The following is a 16,800-nucleotide window of genomic DNA, read 5'->3' on the forward strand; positions in this document are numbered from 1 at the left end:
AGAGGCCCTAACCTACACCAGTACAGCGGTTTCTCCATGAACCCACTCCAGGACACAAGGAGACAAGCCTGGCCAAACACAAGCAGCCATAGCAGGAACACAGTAGGACATCAGGTATCTTCAGGCTTGTTTTGTTTGGGGCAGTACTGGGGATTAAATCCAGTGCCCCTGCACTAAGCTACAGCACCAGCCCCCTTTTTACCTTTCGAGGCAGGATCTTACTATGTCGTTATGTTGTCCAGGCCAGGCTATTGTTTATTTTTGAGACAAGATCTCACTACATAGTTCAGGTTGCCCAGGATCTGTGCCACCACATCCGGCTCTAGACTACGCAATTTAACAACAATCATCTTGTAATCACCTTGCCTCAGCCTCCCAAAGTGCTGTGATTACAGGTATGTACACCATATCCAGCAAATACTTTGTGTTACTAATATTCTTATGTGTGCCAACCTGGAACAAGAGTACACGATTCTTAACATCAATAATGCTACATAGGAAGACAACCACTCCTGAGGTGAAAATAAACTAGTAACTCCAGAAAAACAAAATACAAAAAATCCAAATCAAATAGGAAAAAAAAAAAACACCTTAAAAAAAAAAAAAAAGTAAGTAAGTTTCCTCAGGGCCTAAGAATGCCCAGAGACCTAACTCTCAAGACCTACAGTAAATTCTGTGATCCCCTTAACCTGAGCCCCCACCAAGAAAGTATGGTCCTACCTTTGGAGCACGGTCACTCTCTGACATGCTGTCTTTAGAGGTTCTGCTGTCCTCCGTGGGAAACACAGCAGCCTGCTCAGCTCCGTGGTCCTCATCCTCCTCAAGCTCATCTGAGTCATCCTCATCAGAGTCGATCTCCAAGCTCTCCCCATTCATGTGTAGAGTGCTGTCGCCCAAGGCCTTTTCACCCTAGAACACAGCAGGCCACAGCCCAAAGAGGACTTCTGCACATGATGGGAGGTGCGGGAGCCTGCTGGGGCCAGAGAGGCAGCGACCAAGCAGTACCCAGCACCTGCAAAGAGCCAAGCAAGTGCTGGGGTAGGAGTGGAGAGGTCTCTAAGGTCCACCTTAACCGAGGCTGCGCCCCACAGCAGAGGCATCAAGAGCTCTGGCTCCTCCACAAGGACTAAACTCATACAGATTACAGATAAACGCACAGGATGTTCTTCAGCCAAAATAGCCCCAGAGACACAGACACACTAAATAAGCATCTCGGCAAACAACTCACAAATTATTCTTACCTTGGAGCCCACAGTGGAATGGGTTAAACTCTTAAACATCTCAATCACCGTCCTCTGCTTTAATACTTTGGTCTTTTTCTTAGGAACCAGGCTATAGGGGCCCATTCTTCTAAGCGCCTTCCTGGCAAGTGCAAGGGCCTGAGCTCAAGGCCAGCTAGCTAAAAAAAAAAAAAAAAAAAAAAAAAAAATCCAAAAGGGGACAGAGAGGGGGGAAAAAAAAATGCCATTCAACTGTTTTCAGAGGTAGGAAACAATTTACAACATCTGTTTACTAAAATTATGGGTATACCCCATGCTCAGATACACTCTTGTGGGTATTAGCACAAGGTTTATAGACTTCCCTCACTGGTTATCAACTGCAGAGGGAGCAAAACACCTCCAAGATCACTTTTCAGACAGAATAACATAACAAGTAGTAAGTCTAGGGGCCAAGGAGATGGCTCAATAGAATAAGTGCTTCCCTAGCAAGCGCAAGGGCCTGAGTTCAATCCCCAGTTCCGCCAAAAAAAAAAAAGTAGTAAGTCTAAAACCATTAGAAGGTCTTGAGACACTCCGCACTCAGACTCCTGCCTCAGGCATGAGCAACTCTGCCAGAGAAGTCTTCTTACCCTGCCAAATGCCCCACATTGTGTGCCCCACCTTTACATACAATCATCTGTAGAACTCTGTGGCCCCTGGGGAATCCTCGCCCCAACAACCCAAGAATGGGGCAGAAAGAAGTCCTTAGCATGCGGTGCAGTTCACTGGTGAACACTGAATTCTAGGTTTAACAGTTATTTTCAAATGAGGAACTCCAGTGGGGCTAGGAGTTCAGTAACCTTATCAGATAAAGCAGCTCTAGTTGAAGGGGTTGTTCTGAGACAGCATCTCACTTTGTAGTGAAGGCTGGCCTTAAACTCACTGCCTTAGCCTCCCAATTCCTGGGATTACAGGTGTACACAATCATGTCCAGCTGAGAGATTTTATGTAATGAGATTTTGAGCAGTTATGTTTTTGTTTTAATTCTAGGTTTCAAAAAAAAAAAAAAAAAAAAAAATCCAAAACCATTGCTTTAGTATAGAATAGACTACTAGAGTTAGGGGGAAACATAAATGTTTTAGTTAGTCCTATATATACAGAAAACTGGAAAAACACTCAGGTATGGCCCAACCAAAGCATAGACAGCCATGTATCTCAGGGCTGCTGGGGCCAGGGAGAGCATGAGACCCTAAAACAATGGCCCCACACACCCTACATTCCATTCCCTATGGTAGGTGCCACAGGTCCTCAGAGAAGCATCGCTCCACCACCAAAGGCTGGACGTCTGACAGGTCTATGCTACATCTGCCCCAAGCAGCAGTCATCCCCGGCTCCTCAGGGACACTGCTTTCACCACCATCACCAGCTTGACATTTTGATTGTTTTTGTACTGTGGGTTATGAGGGACAAAGTCTCTCAGCTTTAAAAACATAGTCAGGTCTCCATATCCATGTGTTCTACAACCACAGATTCAATCAGCCACAGACTGAAAATACTTGAGTGCTGGGAATGCAGCTAAGTGGTAGAGCACTTGCCTAGATTGTGCAAAGCCTTAGGTTCAATCTCCAATGCTACCCAAAAATGAAAATGAAAAAGCAAGCAAATATTTTGGGAGAAAAAAACTGCGCCCAGAATGTATAAAAATTCTTGTCATTTCCTAAACAACACAGAACAACAACTATAGATAGCACTTTCACTACATTAAGTGCTTCAGGTAACAGATGAATTTATAGGCTGTACAAGAATGTGTATGACTTGGGAAAATACTGTGCCACACTATACAAGAGACCTGAACATCCATGGATGTGGATATCCACAAGGAGAATCGGTGCTGCTGGCACAATCCCTCATGGATACTAAAGGACATCCCAGTATACCTTCATGCTAGATTATTTGTTCTTCACTCATCACAGTTAAATTATAGTGACCAATAAACAGTCCTGGCCACACTGCTTCATGGACAGTCTTATAGGCACACAGCCATGCTCATCCTGCACAGGCAGTGGCTATTCTCATGCTCAGCTCCCATGTGGAAATCTCTACCGCCTGAAGAGTCAAAGGTATGCATCACCTGCCTGTCCCTAGAAAAAGTCTGTTCATTCCCACAGAGTGGCCTACAGAGTGAGGGTAAGTAACACAGACAAACACACCTAGCAACAGGGTCAGGGTGTCTGCTGGAGCCAAGCAGAGGAATGTTCTAATTGCCTTTAATGGGCTAACACACAGGAGACACATGCTAAGAGTACAGAACACACTGTATTCCAGGCCAGCATGGAAATGACTGCAAAGTCTAAACAGTTATGTACAACCACAGCTATCTGAGTTATTTCATCCCAAAAGCTGCAAGAAAAAGTCTAGTGAGCAGAACCTACTGCTGTGCCCTGCCATTCACAGCTATCTTCCTCTCTCCCTGTCCCAACAAACCCATAGAATATTCAGGCTCCTTGGGCTCTACCCAGCCACACAGACAGCTAAGCATCCATGGGCACATGCCCAGGCAGAAAGCATCCTTCTCAGAGTGGCCCGAGGATGCCACAAGGTGCTGGAGAAGAACTGCACTCAGGATTCTTCAGCACAGCCATTATCCACATCTGCCACTTAGAGATGGAAACATAAACTGATCTTGGAAGTAAGTTCTTCTCTCCCTTTTTTGTTTGTGGTGGTGGTGGAAACATACATATAAAAGGCACCATCTTATGCATTAAACATACATTCCACAAAAAAATAAAAAATAAAAATAAAAGGGGCCAGGGAGATAGCTCAGTAGAATAAGTGCTTCCCTGGCAAGTGCAAGGCCCTGAGTTCAATCCCCGGTTCCACAAAAAAATAAATAAATAAACAAACATATTTATCATATTGTACAACTACTACCCTATCCATCTCCATAACTTCATGTCAAATTGAAACTGTTCCCATGAAACAGTAACTTTCACTTCCTAGCGCCTCTAGTGGCTGGTAACCCATCTTCCATTTTCTGTTTCCATGATTTCTCCTACTCCAGAGACTTCATATGCATGGAGCTGCAGTTTGTCTTGGGTAACTGACTTAAGTCACTGAACATGATGTCCTCCAGGTTCAAACCCATTGCAATGGTAAAGCCAAACAATAAGCCACATTTACCTTTCCATTCATCCATCAGTGGATGTTGGGCCGCTTCCACCTTTTGGTTGTTGTGATGCTGCTTCTATGAATATGAAGACTAACTCTTTGAGAGCCTGCTTTCAATTCTTTGGTACATATACTCAAGAGCAGAATTGCTAAATCCTGCATTTAATTTTTTGTTCTCCAATTGGATGTGTCATTTTACAATCCCACACGCAGTACACAAGGATTCCAGTTTCTCCACATCCTTGCCAGCATATTATTTTAAAAACTTTTTGGTGTTTTGTTTGGTTTTTAGTAGCAGCTACCCTAATGGGTATGACGTAGACTCTCACTGTAGCTTTGATTTGCATTTCTCCCATGACTAGTCATGTTGAGGCCATCCTCATCTGCTTAGGGCCCATTTGTACATATCTGCAAAGAAATATTTACCAAGACAAAAATGTCTTTGCCCAGACTTTATGAATAAAACCCCAACTGCACAAACACTATCACAAAAAAATCAATAACTGGGACCTCATCGTATTAAAAAACTTTTGCACAGCAAGAGAAACTACTAACAGAATGAAGAGATAACCCACAATGCAGAAAAAAATGTCTGCCAACTGTTCCTCAGACAAAGGATTACTACTGAGAATATGTAAAAAACTCAAAAATCTCAGACATTCAAAATTTAAAAGACTCAATCCAAAAATGGACATCTGAAAACATACTTCTCAGATGAAGAAATATAAAACAGCAAATAAATATATGAAAAAATGTTCAACATCATTGGTCATTCAAGAGATAGAAATTTAAACAATGAGATTTCATCTCACCCCAGAAAGAATGGCCATTATCAGGAAATCAAACAATAAAAAATGCTGGAGGAGCTACAGGGAAAAAAAGAACCCTTCTCCACTATGAGTGGAACAGTAGCAGACTGGCGCAACCACTATGGAACTAGTGTGAAGATTCCTCAAAAAACTAGGATTGGAGGTCCTATTTGACTCAACTATTCCCCTGCTGGGTATCTCCCCAGAAAAATTAAAAATATTGAGCAATGTATGTGCACCCATGCTTAGAGCAGCACAATTTATAATAGCTAGATCTTAGAAACAACTCAGATGCCCATCTACTGAGAAATGGATAAAAAAGTTGTGGCCATTTTAAACAATGGAGTACTACCCTGCAACAGAGAAGGGTAAACTGGGGCCTTCTACAGGTAAACAGTGCAAGTTGAGACCACAATCATAAGTGAAATAAACCAGATGCACATAGGTGAATATCATATTGTCTCCTTCGTGTGAGAAGCTGAAAGAGTAAGCAAGATTCAAAATGTACAACAGATACTGTAAAATAGAAAGGAACTTCAAAGGGAAGATAAACTGGGATGGGGGAATGGAGAAAAGATGGGAAAAACATACTACTAATTTCTCTCAGGTCGCTGAAAAGAAGGATTTGTGCTAATATTGTTTGGACAATTAAATGCCAGTATCTTTTTTTCTGAGTAACTATTTTAAAGATAATAATATGCAATGTGTTAACCACTGCTACCCTCCTATTACGTTGGGGTTTTTTGTTTTGGGGTTTTTTTCTAATTTATTTATATTTTGGGGAGCCAGCTCAGCCCACCCTGAGAGCGGGACTGGCATGGCACGTGGTGCCAGGGATCAAACTGCAGTTCCCTGCACCTGTCTATGCTTTCCTAAGCAGGCACTTTACATCGCTGAGCTATCTCACAGGCCCTATTATGTTGTTCTGATTTTTTTTTTTTTTTTTGGTCTCTTTAAAAATAAATGTCTTTGCCCACTTTTAATCAATCTGTTTTGCTGCTGTTACTGAATTATGGAACTTTTTCCTGGATAAGTTTTTTGAATACTTTGTCTTACTCTGTTAGTTGGTTCCTCCTTGGAAAACACTTTCAGGAACAAAATTTGTAACCTTTCCTTCCCTAGAGGGTAGAGCAAGCCCAGAGGAACAGGTAGGTGCTAAAGGATCATCTGAAGCCATACAAGCAAAAGTCAGCAAACTGCTGGATGATACAATACCTGAGTCTATTCCACACACAGCCCCCTCAAATTGCCACAGAATTTTAAGCTTCAGGAAGAATGGAAGTGAAGATTGTGAAAGAGTAAATAGGAGACTGTTGAACACACTGCACTGTTTTGAACAGATCTTATTAAAATGATGAAATACTGAAAGAAGGAATCTTAGTGTATTAACAGAAATACTAAGTTCTCGCTTCCCTTGCTAGTCCTTATACACCCAAATAAAATTCTATAGTACTTTGCAAAATGACAGGTTTCACTGTTTAAAACAACACTGATTCTAAATGGCCAAAAGGCAAGGAGCATAAAAACTGATTTTTGTGTTGGGAAGATAGCTCAGCAGCTTAAGTATCTTCCTGGCAAGCACAAGGTCCTGAGTTTGATCCCCAGTACCAAAATAAATCTGATTTTTGGTTCTTGACCACTATATTCCAAATGAAATACCCAGGGCTCCCTGAAGAAGCCCCAATTCCAGCTTGGATAGGAAAAGACAAGCTCAGCCTGGTCTATCTAGTTTAGTCAGAGAAAGGGCTGGGCCACATCCAAGGACTCAGAACCCAGTTGAAGCCTTACTGGCCAATCTGGAATGATTCAAACAACAAAATAATAGAAATAGATAATAGAACAAAGGGGTTGGGGAGATGGCTCAGTAGAATAAGCACTTTCCTGGCAAGCGCAAAGGCCTGCGTTCAATCCCCAGCTCGGCCAAAAAAAAAAGATAATAGCACAGAGACTAAAATGAGAGTTTACAAGCTATAACTGTTTGATCTTGAATATCCCCAAAGGCCTATGTATTAATGGCTGGTCGCAGTGTGGTGCTGTCAGGAAGAGTAGAGCCTTTATATGAACATAGTGGAAGCCTTCAATCACTACAGGTATGTCCTCCAAGGGAACAGGGGCACTCTGGACTCTTCCTCCTTCCCTTCCCAGGCCTGCAGTGAGTGGTTTCACTCTGCACACCCACCAACCATGATGCGTCTCATGAGTTTAATGCAAAAGGACCAAAGGCCAACCAATGCTGGACTACAACCTCTAAAACTATGCCAAAACAAACCTTTCCTTTTTATTTTTAAGTTATCTCAGGTACTTGTCATAGTGACTGAAAGCTAACTAATACACAATCTTTTTTTTTTTTTTTTTTTTTTTTGGAGACAGAGTCTTATCATGTAATCCAGGCTGAACCTAAACCCACTAAATTTCCGAGGCTGGTCTCAAACTCATAAAGCTCACAACCCTCCTACCTCAACTTCCCAAGTACTAGGATTACAGATGGGTACCACCATGCAAAGCTACACTGTTAATACTTAAAGACAGACAGATAACAGAGGATGGAAGAGTGAATCATTTCCTTATAGTAAAAATAAAACAGTCCAAAAGAGGAGTGGTACAGACAGAAAACTACCACAGGGCCGCACCATGCCACACATACTTCCTGGTGGCTGTGATTAAAAAGCAAGGACTCACAAAGCCTCAGGCCTCTTCTTTTCCCTTCCCTTCACGCACACGCATGCACACACACACACACACACACACACACACACACACACACGACTTCCTGAAGACAACACGAGGGAGGGACATGAAGACACTGCCTGCCCTACCAGGACAGAAGGCACCCAACTCCTAGGGACACATGTTAGTGGCCTCAACTGAACTGACCCTGAGGAAGACTGGGAATATGATATCCAACAAGAAGGTTCTACAGAGCACCTGCCTATGTTCTTGAAACACCAAGGTCAAGAAGCTGGGAACAAGATGCAACAACCAGGCAACTGTGAGATCTAGGGCCAGAACTGACTTTCTTTTGGTATAAGGGACCCTAACAGAAAGCTGGTAGTAGATACTCAGTGGGCTAAGATGAAACGACTGTATAACAATAAAGCTAATTTCCACTACAGCAACCACTGAAGAGCAGTAGCCATGGCTCTGCACTATCCCATGGCCCTGGGCCTTCAACAAGGACTACAAAGTAACAAAGAATGTAAGCAAACTTTCGCTTAATTCAATGAGAAGAAAGAGGTGTGCTAACAGTGTTTGGACAGAATATCCTGTCTGCTTCTTAAACTATGGATAACCACTAAGAAGATAACAATGTACAATGTATTGATTATCAAAACTGTCCTATTAATCAGCTATGAAACTGTCTCATTTATATTTATTTCTCAATAAAAAAAAAAAAAAAGAGAGAATGTAAGCAAACCAAGGCACAGGCACTGTCATGAATACTTCACCACACACACCAAATTCCTGAGGAACATGATACAGGAAGTGTGTGGCTTCACCCCCTGTGAATGGAGCTGCTCAAGGTCTCCAAGGACAAGGCGCCCTCAAGTTTATTAAGAAAAGGGTGAGGATGCACATCTGTGCCAAGAGGAAGAGCAAGGAGCTGCATAATATGCTGAGTGCCATGAGGAAGGCAGCTGCCAAGAAGGACTGAGACCCCCTGTGGAATAAACCTCTGCAGAAAAAAAAAAGAAACGTTAATTTCTTCATTATGATTACCGCACTGCAGTTACTTAAGAGATTATTATTTCTAAACACATCACACTGTTATCTCAAGAAATGAACTTAAGTGTTTATATGTTTAAGGGTCTAAATCTGCACTGGGCAACTTAAATTCACACTTCAGAAAAAAAGGTTATATATCAGGAAAGGAGGGATGACTGTGGTTTTGGTAAATGGGTACACAGTAATTCTCTATAGAATTTTGCTGCTTGTTCATGCTAGAGGGATCACCTATCTCTTCAGGATCAGAGCTGCTGGGGCCAAAAGGAAAGCCTGGAGACCTGTGGTGTCCCTCACTCTGAGGTACATACCCATCAGCCTACATATGGGATGACTTGTTCTGTTCCCCCTATCTCAAGAGATCTCCTATAATAATAGAGTTCACCAACTCCCATGCCTGACAGAAGAACACACAAAACCAGTATGGCAAGAAGAAACACCCATGGATGGGCAAATGGTAACACAGCCAGAGGCAATGGTTCCCCAACCCTCAGCACAATGTACCATATGCATGCAAGAGTGCCTAACTCAGGACCAAGAGAGTTCCCATGCCCAGAACCCACCACTCATCAGCCCAATGGTAAGAGCTGAACACTCTGTTCACCTTGAATTCAAAGGCAAATGAAAACAACAGAGTCACGTGGCCAAAAGGTCAGGGTAGAACAGGGAACACAAAAGGTGCTGTGCAAGGAAGGCATGGAGTGAAAGCTGTGGCCTCTCCAGCTGTGCAGGGCAGCCACATGTTCCAGACAATTCTTTCTACAGGGTACAGGCTCCAGATACAGCAATAGAATACAGAGCTGCTGACCCCTTTACCTGTCTGTGACTTCGTGGTGGCCATGTAGCATTGATTCTGAGGTAGCGACTGGTGAAGGGATGGGAAAGGGGGTAAAAGCTGCTGTCGTCCACAATCAGAAACGTTCCTACTGATCTCCTCTTTTGGTTCCTTATGGTCTCTTGCTTCCCGAACTTCTCTGGGGTCCTTGCTGGCTGCATGCTTCAAGATAAAAACAATTAGTGATTGTAACTTAACAGATGGTTGTTCAAATAACATGCACCCCAAATCAGTTTTCTCCATTAATTCACCTAAACTTAAAGAGAAAATGAGTCACTATGGAAGAGGAGAGAGTTCACAAATCCACACAGCACAGCTGTCATCAAAAGAGCACCTAGCAGCACAGCACATATGTAAAGTTACTAGCTGGGTGACTGAGGTCAGCATCTCAAACCATGGCCCAAGCTAAGAACTGTTAATATGTTCATAAAGGGCTGTAATTCATTTGCCTCACTGCTAGGGAGCTGATTTGAATTTGATCATTTCCACTGGCTTGAACCACTGGTAGTACATACAAGACTATCCCATTGGGTGGATGATACTGCTTTTCAGGGGAGGTTTCCTTACAGTAATGCAAAGAAAGGCATCAATTTAGCACACCAGAGCAGCCAGCCAGCTCAGTGGATTATGGTGCCTGCTAAGGCAGACGCAGGGCAAGTCCGTTCTGTGTAGTGAGACCCTATAGACTCTCTACTAAATATATTAAAAAAAATATATATATATATAGCACACCAAATGTCATATTCCTTAAGGAAAACATCAAAATGGTATAAACAATTATAATATAATATATAATTTGTGGGACAGTAGTTGCAAATACGTATTATATTCATCAGCAATGAGGTATCAATGATTTCTATGTTAAAATTTAGAGAATTAGTTATTGATACATCAAATATTCAATTTAATGATATAAATTATGTTGATTATTATAATGATTTTAATTGGTATGAATTGTATTAATATTTATATTTGGGCAGTAATTATTCAAATTCAAACAACCAGATTTGATGTTTATAGATTTTTTATTGATTTTATTAATAAAAAGACATAAGTGATTAGATCAGTTTGTACCACCAGGGGTATAGATGCTCAATGGGACAATCATACATAGACCACAAATGGGTCAAGCTGAGGGAACACGTCAAATGCGTCTAACCATCAAGGACAGGGAAATCAAGAAAGAGCCATAGGTGGTCTGAAATACTTTTTATTCAGATCTTCACAGAAAAAAACTTGCCAATCTCTGATTTAGGTAATAAATATTACCAAGCTAAACTGGCATGGTGGCACACACCTATAATCCCAGCATTTCAGAGGCTGAGGCAGGAGTATCGCTCCAAGTTTAAGGCCAGCCTATGAGCTTAAGTCCTGCCTGAAATGCATAGCAAGACCCTGTCTCAAAAAAATCAAAAAAAAGACCAAGCCAAAAAATACCCCAAAACTCTCAGGAGTGCCTTCATATTTGCCACGGCTACACTCTGCAATATCTCCAAATGGCATGTGTTTTGTTCCACAATAGCTAATTATGTACAATTACAAATAATCTTCTACTCAAAGTTCTGACAAAGCATCTCTTTTTCCTCACTGAGACCAGAAAAAAGTGGCCACAGTTGAGAACAATTGTAATTCAAAGCACTAGATGGACACTGGGCTCCACAAAAATTGGTGTGGGGGATTCAGGACACGCTCTGTGAGGTCACCGTGGGGCGAGCAGGCAAGAAGTGGAGCTTCACGTGAGAAAGTGAGCACAACTGCCCGGTCAGAGCTGAAGGCTGTACCCACGGTGGTGGGAGACCAGGACAGGGGTGCTCGCCACTGTCCCACCCCAGAGAAGCACCCCACACCATGCCCGGCCTCTCACCCCGCTCTCACATGCAGCAGCTCTCTGTGCTGTCTCTGGCTCCCTCACACACCCTGCTGTCAGTGTGGCACCTGACAGTTTCTCAGAAATAGCCCTTATTTCCGCTATCCTAGTGAAGTTGCTTGGTGTCTCACTAATATCCAGAATACACAGTGTGTGACACTCTTGCTGGCCACTGAACAAATAGCAATGATCTGAACATCTCACATGTGTCAATGTTGGGACATAATGTCCAAATTATACGTTAATGGTATGGGGAAGCAGGGTCTTAGGGATGTCATCAGGGTTCAGGAGGCTGTGAGGGCAGGGTCTGCGATGGCACAGACCAGAGACCTGCCTGCTGGCACCCTTGTTCTGCCTTACCATGCGATCCTCTGCCGCTGCCATGACACAATGTAGCAAGAAGAATTCACCAGATGCCACACTATGCTCCTCTTTCCAGCTTTTGGAACTGTGGGCTAAACTCCTATTCTATAAACCACCCAGCAACAGAACAGAAAACAGACTGGTACCAGGACCATCTCTGGATTGCAGCTCTGGTGACCCCAGCTCTATGGGGTTTTCTATTGCTTTCTCCAATGGCAACCATCCAGCTCACCAGTCCTGTTGCCATAGTGCTATGCTTTCCCCTGAGGGCCTTAAAACTTCCTCTACTCCATTCCACTCTTTCCTTTTCCTGTAAGGATTATTTTTCCTCCAAACCACAACTCAAATAATGACAGCCCCTTTTACAGCCTCCCCTGGGTAGCCACCTCAGCACACAAAGCCAAGTTTCAAGGGAGCAATGCAGAACTGCTAAGCCTTTCTCTGCACGCCAAGGCTGAGCACTGATGCTGCCATTATCCAAGCACAGGACTCACTTGCTACCTACCAACTACCTGTGTTGGTAGGTAGCCACCTACCAACTACCAGCCAGACAGCAAGTACACACTGATCACCCTACCTCAGCTAGTGCTTGCAGACAGATATAAAATGGAATTTTAATGAACACGTAAAGTTTGAATAGGAAATAGCCACATGTGGTTAATCCTTGTTTAAGTATAAAATTTACTCTTTCATTTAAGATATTATTCTCAAAATCCTAAAAATTAAGAACTGCTAAACTAAAGTGAGGCTCTAATACAGCACAACCATGAAAACAGAGCACTTGTGCACACAAAGGCAGAGGAGCTGACCTTCGTCCTCACATAGCCTTGACATCTGCTTGAGCTATCACTGCCAAGCTCTGCATCCCAGGCTCTCCCCTCCTGGTCTGGCCACTTCCAGAGCACAAGTCTGAGCTCTCACAGCTGGACATACATCACAACTCAACACCAATTTGCACCATCACTAAGAGCTGATCCCCCATTTACAATGGAGGAGCATGGTCACCTCCCTTCCTGCACCCAGAGCCCAGTAATAGGTATGTGTAGAAGGAGCAGAGTGCAGGAACAAACTCAAAGGCGAAAACATGGGCTGCTAGCCAACTTCTCCTGCAGGGTACACAATTCAGTTAGGAAAGAAATTACAAAATCTCCAAATCACATCTAGAGTTCTTAAACCAAGAGCAAAATCCAGAAAAGTAAACTAACAAACTGAACTTCATCAAAGTGAAAAAAAAAGTATCCTTATTTTGACACTATGCTTCTGGTACAAAAGATGTGACCCTGAAAAAAATAAAGAAATAAAAAGATGCTACCATGAAAGAAGACTGAATGGGGGCTGGTGAGATGGCTCAGTGGTCTAAAGCACCTACTTAGAACAAGCTTAGCAAAAAAGCACAGGGACCGCGGTTCAATCCCCCAGCACCACATGCCAGCCAGCCCCGCTCCCAGGTGGGCTGAGCTGGCCACACACACACACACACACACACACACACACACACAAACACACACAAATAAATAAACAAAATTAAAAAAAAAAAAAGACTGAATGAAGGGGTCCATGGGATTTCTCTATCCCTGTCCCCCTTTTTATGAGACAGGGTCTCACTTCAGGATGGCCTTGATCTCACAGCAATCCTCCTGCCTCAACCTCCTAAGTGCTGAGATTATAGACATGCACCATCACGCCCAGCTTGTACTATTTTGTAGCATTCTGACAGTCTATAATTATTTTAAAATTTTTCAAAGCAATGACATGTTCAGAAGAATACTGTTAAAGGTTGAAATCAGCCTGACCAAGAAGGTAGCTGGGAACCTCTAGGCCAGGGCCGGGGCCAGGGCTACCTAAGTGTCATGCAAGTAGGCATCTGAATGGCAGCCTAGCAGTGGTCAAAACACCTAGAGGCAATGGGATCTCCAACTTTGGGGCTGGTAGTCGCCATCATCACCCCACAATCACAGTATCAACCACAAATCCACACCTAGTGCTCAGTCAGGCTGGTCCACTGCCACTAAATAAAACCAAGCACATTCCCAAAGGAAAAAAGTCAATACAGGAAGGGAAAACCAACCATGCACCAAAGCGATCATGTCCAAACATAATACCTCTGAGGAATTAAAATTCATTAACAGAGACTATAAAAAAATTAAAATCAGTATGTCTTGAAGGATAAGACAAAACATAATACGGAACTAGTTTTAATTAAAAGAACTAATCAGGCATTGCATATGAAAAAAGTCAAAATCAACACATGGAATGAATAAAAGAATATAAAAGTGGAACTGCAGACAGGCAAGGCTGGTCAGAGATGGAAACCAACATCCACGTGGAGATGGAAAGATCATACACAATATTGTCCTAGAGTTGGCAGGCACACTCAGACTAGCAGACCTGGGGCAGGGGGGGATGACAATGGTCCTGCAATCCTAAAGTTGAAGAGGAACTGGCAGATGGCCTATAAGGGAGGACATGTGAACTTCAGAATGCCACCAGCAATGGCAGATACTAGAAAGTCCAAGAGAAGATGACCATAACCCAGAATACATCTCCAGCCAAATAAATACTAAAATTATTTTATACTAAAGTTACTTTACTTTAGTAAAATAACTTTCTGAAAAACATTACTATGCAAGACATGGTGAAGAACCAAATAGTACATTCCATGCTAAAGTCAGGCAAGCATTGCCTATGCTAAAGGTCCAGTATGCTAGACTCATTTCTTTTTCAAGGTAAGCCTGAGCCTGATGAATTTCAGGTCCTCTGTCCTTGACATCATCACCCTCAGCCCTAACCAGCTTCATTTTCACTCACACCTCAATGAGACAGTGGGTACTAAGTTCTACTAAACTGGACTGATGCCTCTGGGCCCACAGCAGATGAAGAAGCAGTCTCCTTAATGGCTGGTGCCTGACATGTTTCCACAAAGAGATGAGAGACCCTCTCCAAACAGCCACAGCCAGGGAAGTGGCACCATCTCCTGACTACTCACAGGCTTAAAGTGACCACATACCATGCAACACTGCTATTCACTGCCTTTTCTCTTTAACACACTGAGGACTACTTGCCATGACTAAGACAAAGGAGAAGAAAACAACAAGAGAAGGCACAAAATTACCAGGCCCAAAATGGACTTCGGCATAGTCTTGCGTGCCCTGTGAACCTTGACATCAGTGCCAGGAGCTGCCGGTTTCCGGTCCTCTGCATCTGCTCCCCCAGGACCGGGCACTGGCGCTGCAACTGGTGCCTGAGGAAGTGTGCTTGGAGTCCTGCCTCTACCAGCTACCCCAGGCAAGGTCTTTGCAGCATGGCCAGGAAGCGAGGAGGCCAGGGTGCTCGAAGTCCTTGAGGGCTGCCCCTGGAGAGCAGGTTTGTTTAAGAAGTATCCATTGCTACCAATGACCGATGTCTGAATGAAGTCGTCAGCAGAGACATGGTTCTGCTTCCCCACTTCTGTGTCTCTTTCTGAAACCCCGTTCTCTGCTATCCGAGTCGCTCTGTGGCCACCTTCTTGGGGGCTGGCTCTGGTGGTCTCCTGAGTGTGTTTGGCTGCATCCATGTGGCCAGTGTCACCAGTCTTTTCACAGGCCCCATTTGTTTCCCCATCTGCAGCCATGGGAGCCTCTCCTGCTGGTTTCTCAGCGAGACCTTCATCAGCAGCCATAGGAATATCTGTGAAAAAGGAGAGAGCATCACTACGGCTGGAAGGCGGCCTCCATGGCCCAGTATCAGCAGAAGCTGCAGTGCATTCGGCTGGCTTCCTGAAAACATCTATTGAAATCCTTTCATTTAGATACAAACCAACACTTATGTTCAAATAGACTAAATATTTTTTCAAAAAGTAGTTTTGGGGTTATTTTAGTACTGGGAATCAAACTCAGGACTCTCTGCTTAACAGGCAGGTGCAGCGCCAGTGAGCTACATCCCCGGCCCAAAATGATTTCTTAAAATTAACTTCTGATTAAGTCTGAGGAGTCACCATAGTAGGAAAAACATGAGTTTTACTAGAGATAAAAATAGAACTCCAAGTCTGGGCGTGGTGGCACACACCAATAATCCTAGCACTTCGGAGGCTGAGGCAGGAGGATCACTAGGAGTTTGAGGCTACCCTGGGCTACACAGTGAGACCCTGTCTAAAAAGAAAAAAGAAAAAAAAGACTCCACAAGGAATTTCACACAAATAAGCTGGGAGATAGGTCAATGGGAAGACAGCTTCCAAGATACCCCTCTCTGGAAAGCTGTCTTCTCTAACAGTTCAGTCAAGTCTAGGGTAGTCAGAAACAACACCACATTCTGCACCAGGAGACAGAAGAATGCACCTAACCGATGATGGGCTGAGGCAGGTGACATATGGCTATATCCCTACAGGGAGGAGAAGCTTCAGCCAGGCCAGCGCTGCACTCCCCACATCACCTACCACATTGCGCTCTTTGATGGCCATGTTAGTTATCTGCCCTTCTACTTCTAGGACATAGCACATCATCAGGACTAGTACCTTGTATGCAATTAATAATCTTTTCTGAATGAATCAACAGTTATTTATCAATTTTTTGGTACTCTTAACAAAACAGAACAGGCAGAAACTTCCTTAATTTGGAGAAGGCTATATATCATATTCTAAAATAAATGTAGGGCTGGCAAGATAGCTCAATGGACTAAGCACCTGCTTAGGCAAGCACAGGGACCAGGGTTTGCTCCCCGGCACCACATACCACACTGGCCCTGCCCTTGGGCACACTGAGCTGGCCAGAGTCCAGGCATGGTGGCGCAATCCCAGAATGGGGAGGCTGAAAACAAGAGGATCACCACAAGTCCGAGCTGTGTAGTGAGACCCTACCAAATACA

General features: G+C 43.5%; 1 protein-coding gene across 1 annotated transcript in view; it reads right to left on the bottom strand.

The window, feature by feature from the left end:
• The window catches only part of Ehmt1 (euchromatic histone lysine methyltransferase 1), a 179,980-nt gene that overhangs the window by 81,564 nt on the left and 81,616 nt on the right, over positions 1-16,800 (bottom strand). The window contains 4 exon segments of the mRNA XM_004640343.2: positions 721-909; positions 1,242-1,399; positions 9,713-9,893; positions 15,074-15,627. Coding sequence (XP_004640400.2) covers positions 721-909; positions 1,242-1,399; positions 9,713-9,893; positions 15,074-15,627 — 1,082 coding nt within the window.

This window comes from Octodon degus, unplaced genomic scaffold (assembly GCF_000260255.1).
Source record: "Octodon degus isolate 3935 unplaced genomic scaffold, OctDeg1.0 scaffold00123, whole genome shotgun sequence".
Classification (NCBI taxonomy): domain Eukaryota; kingdom Metazoa; phylum Chordata; class Mammalia; order Rodentia; family Octodontidae; genus Octodon; species Octodon degus.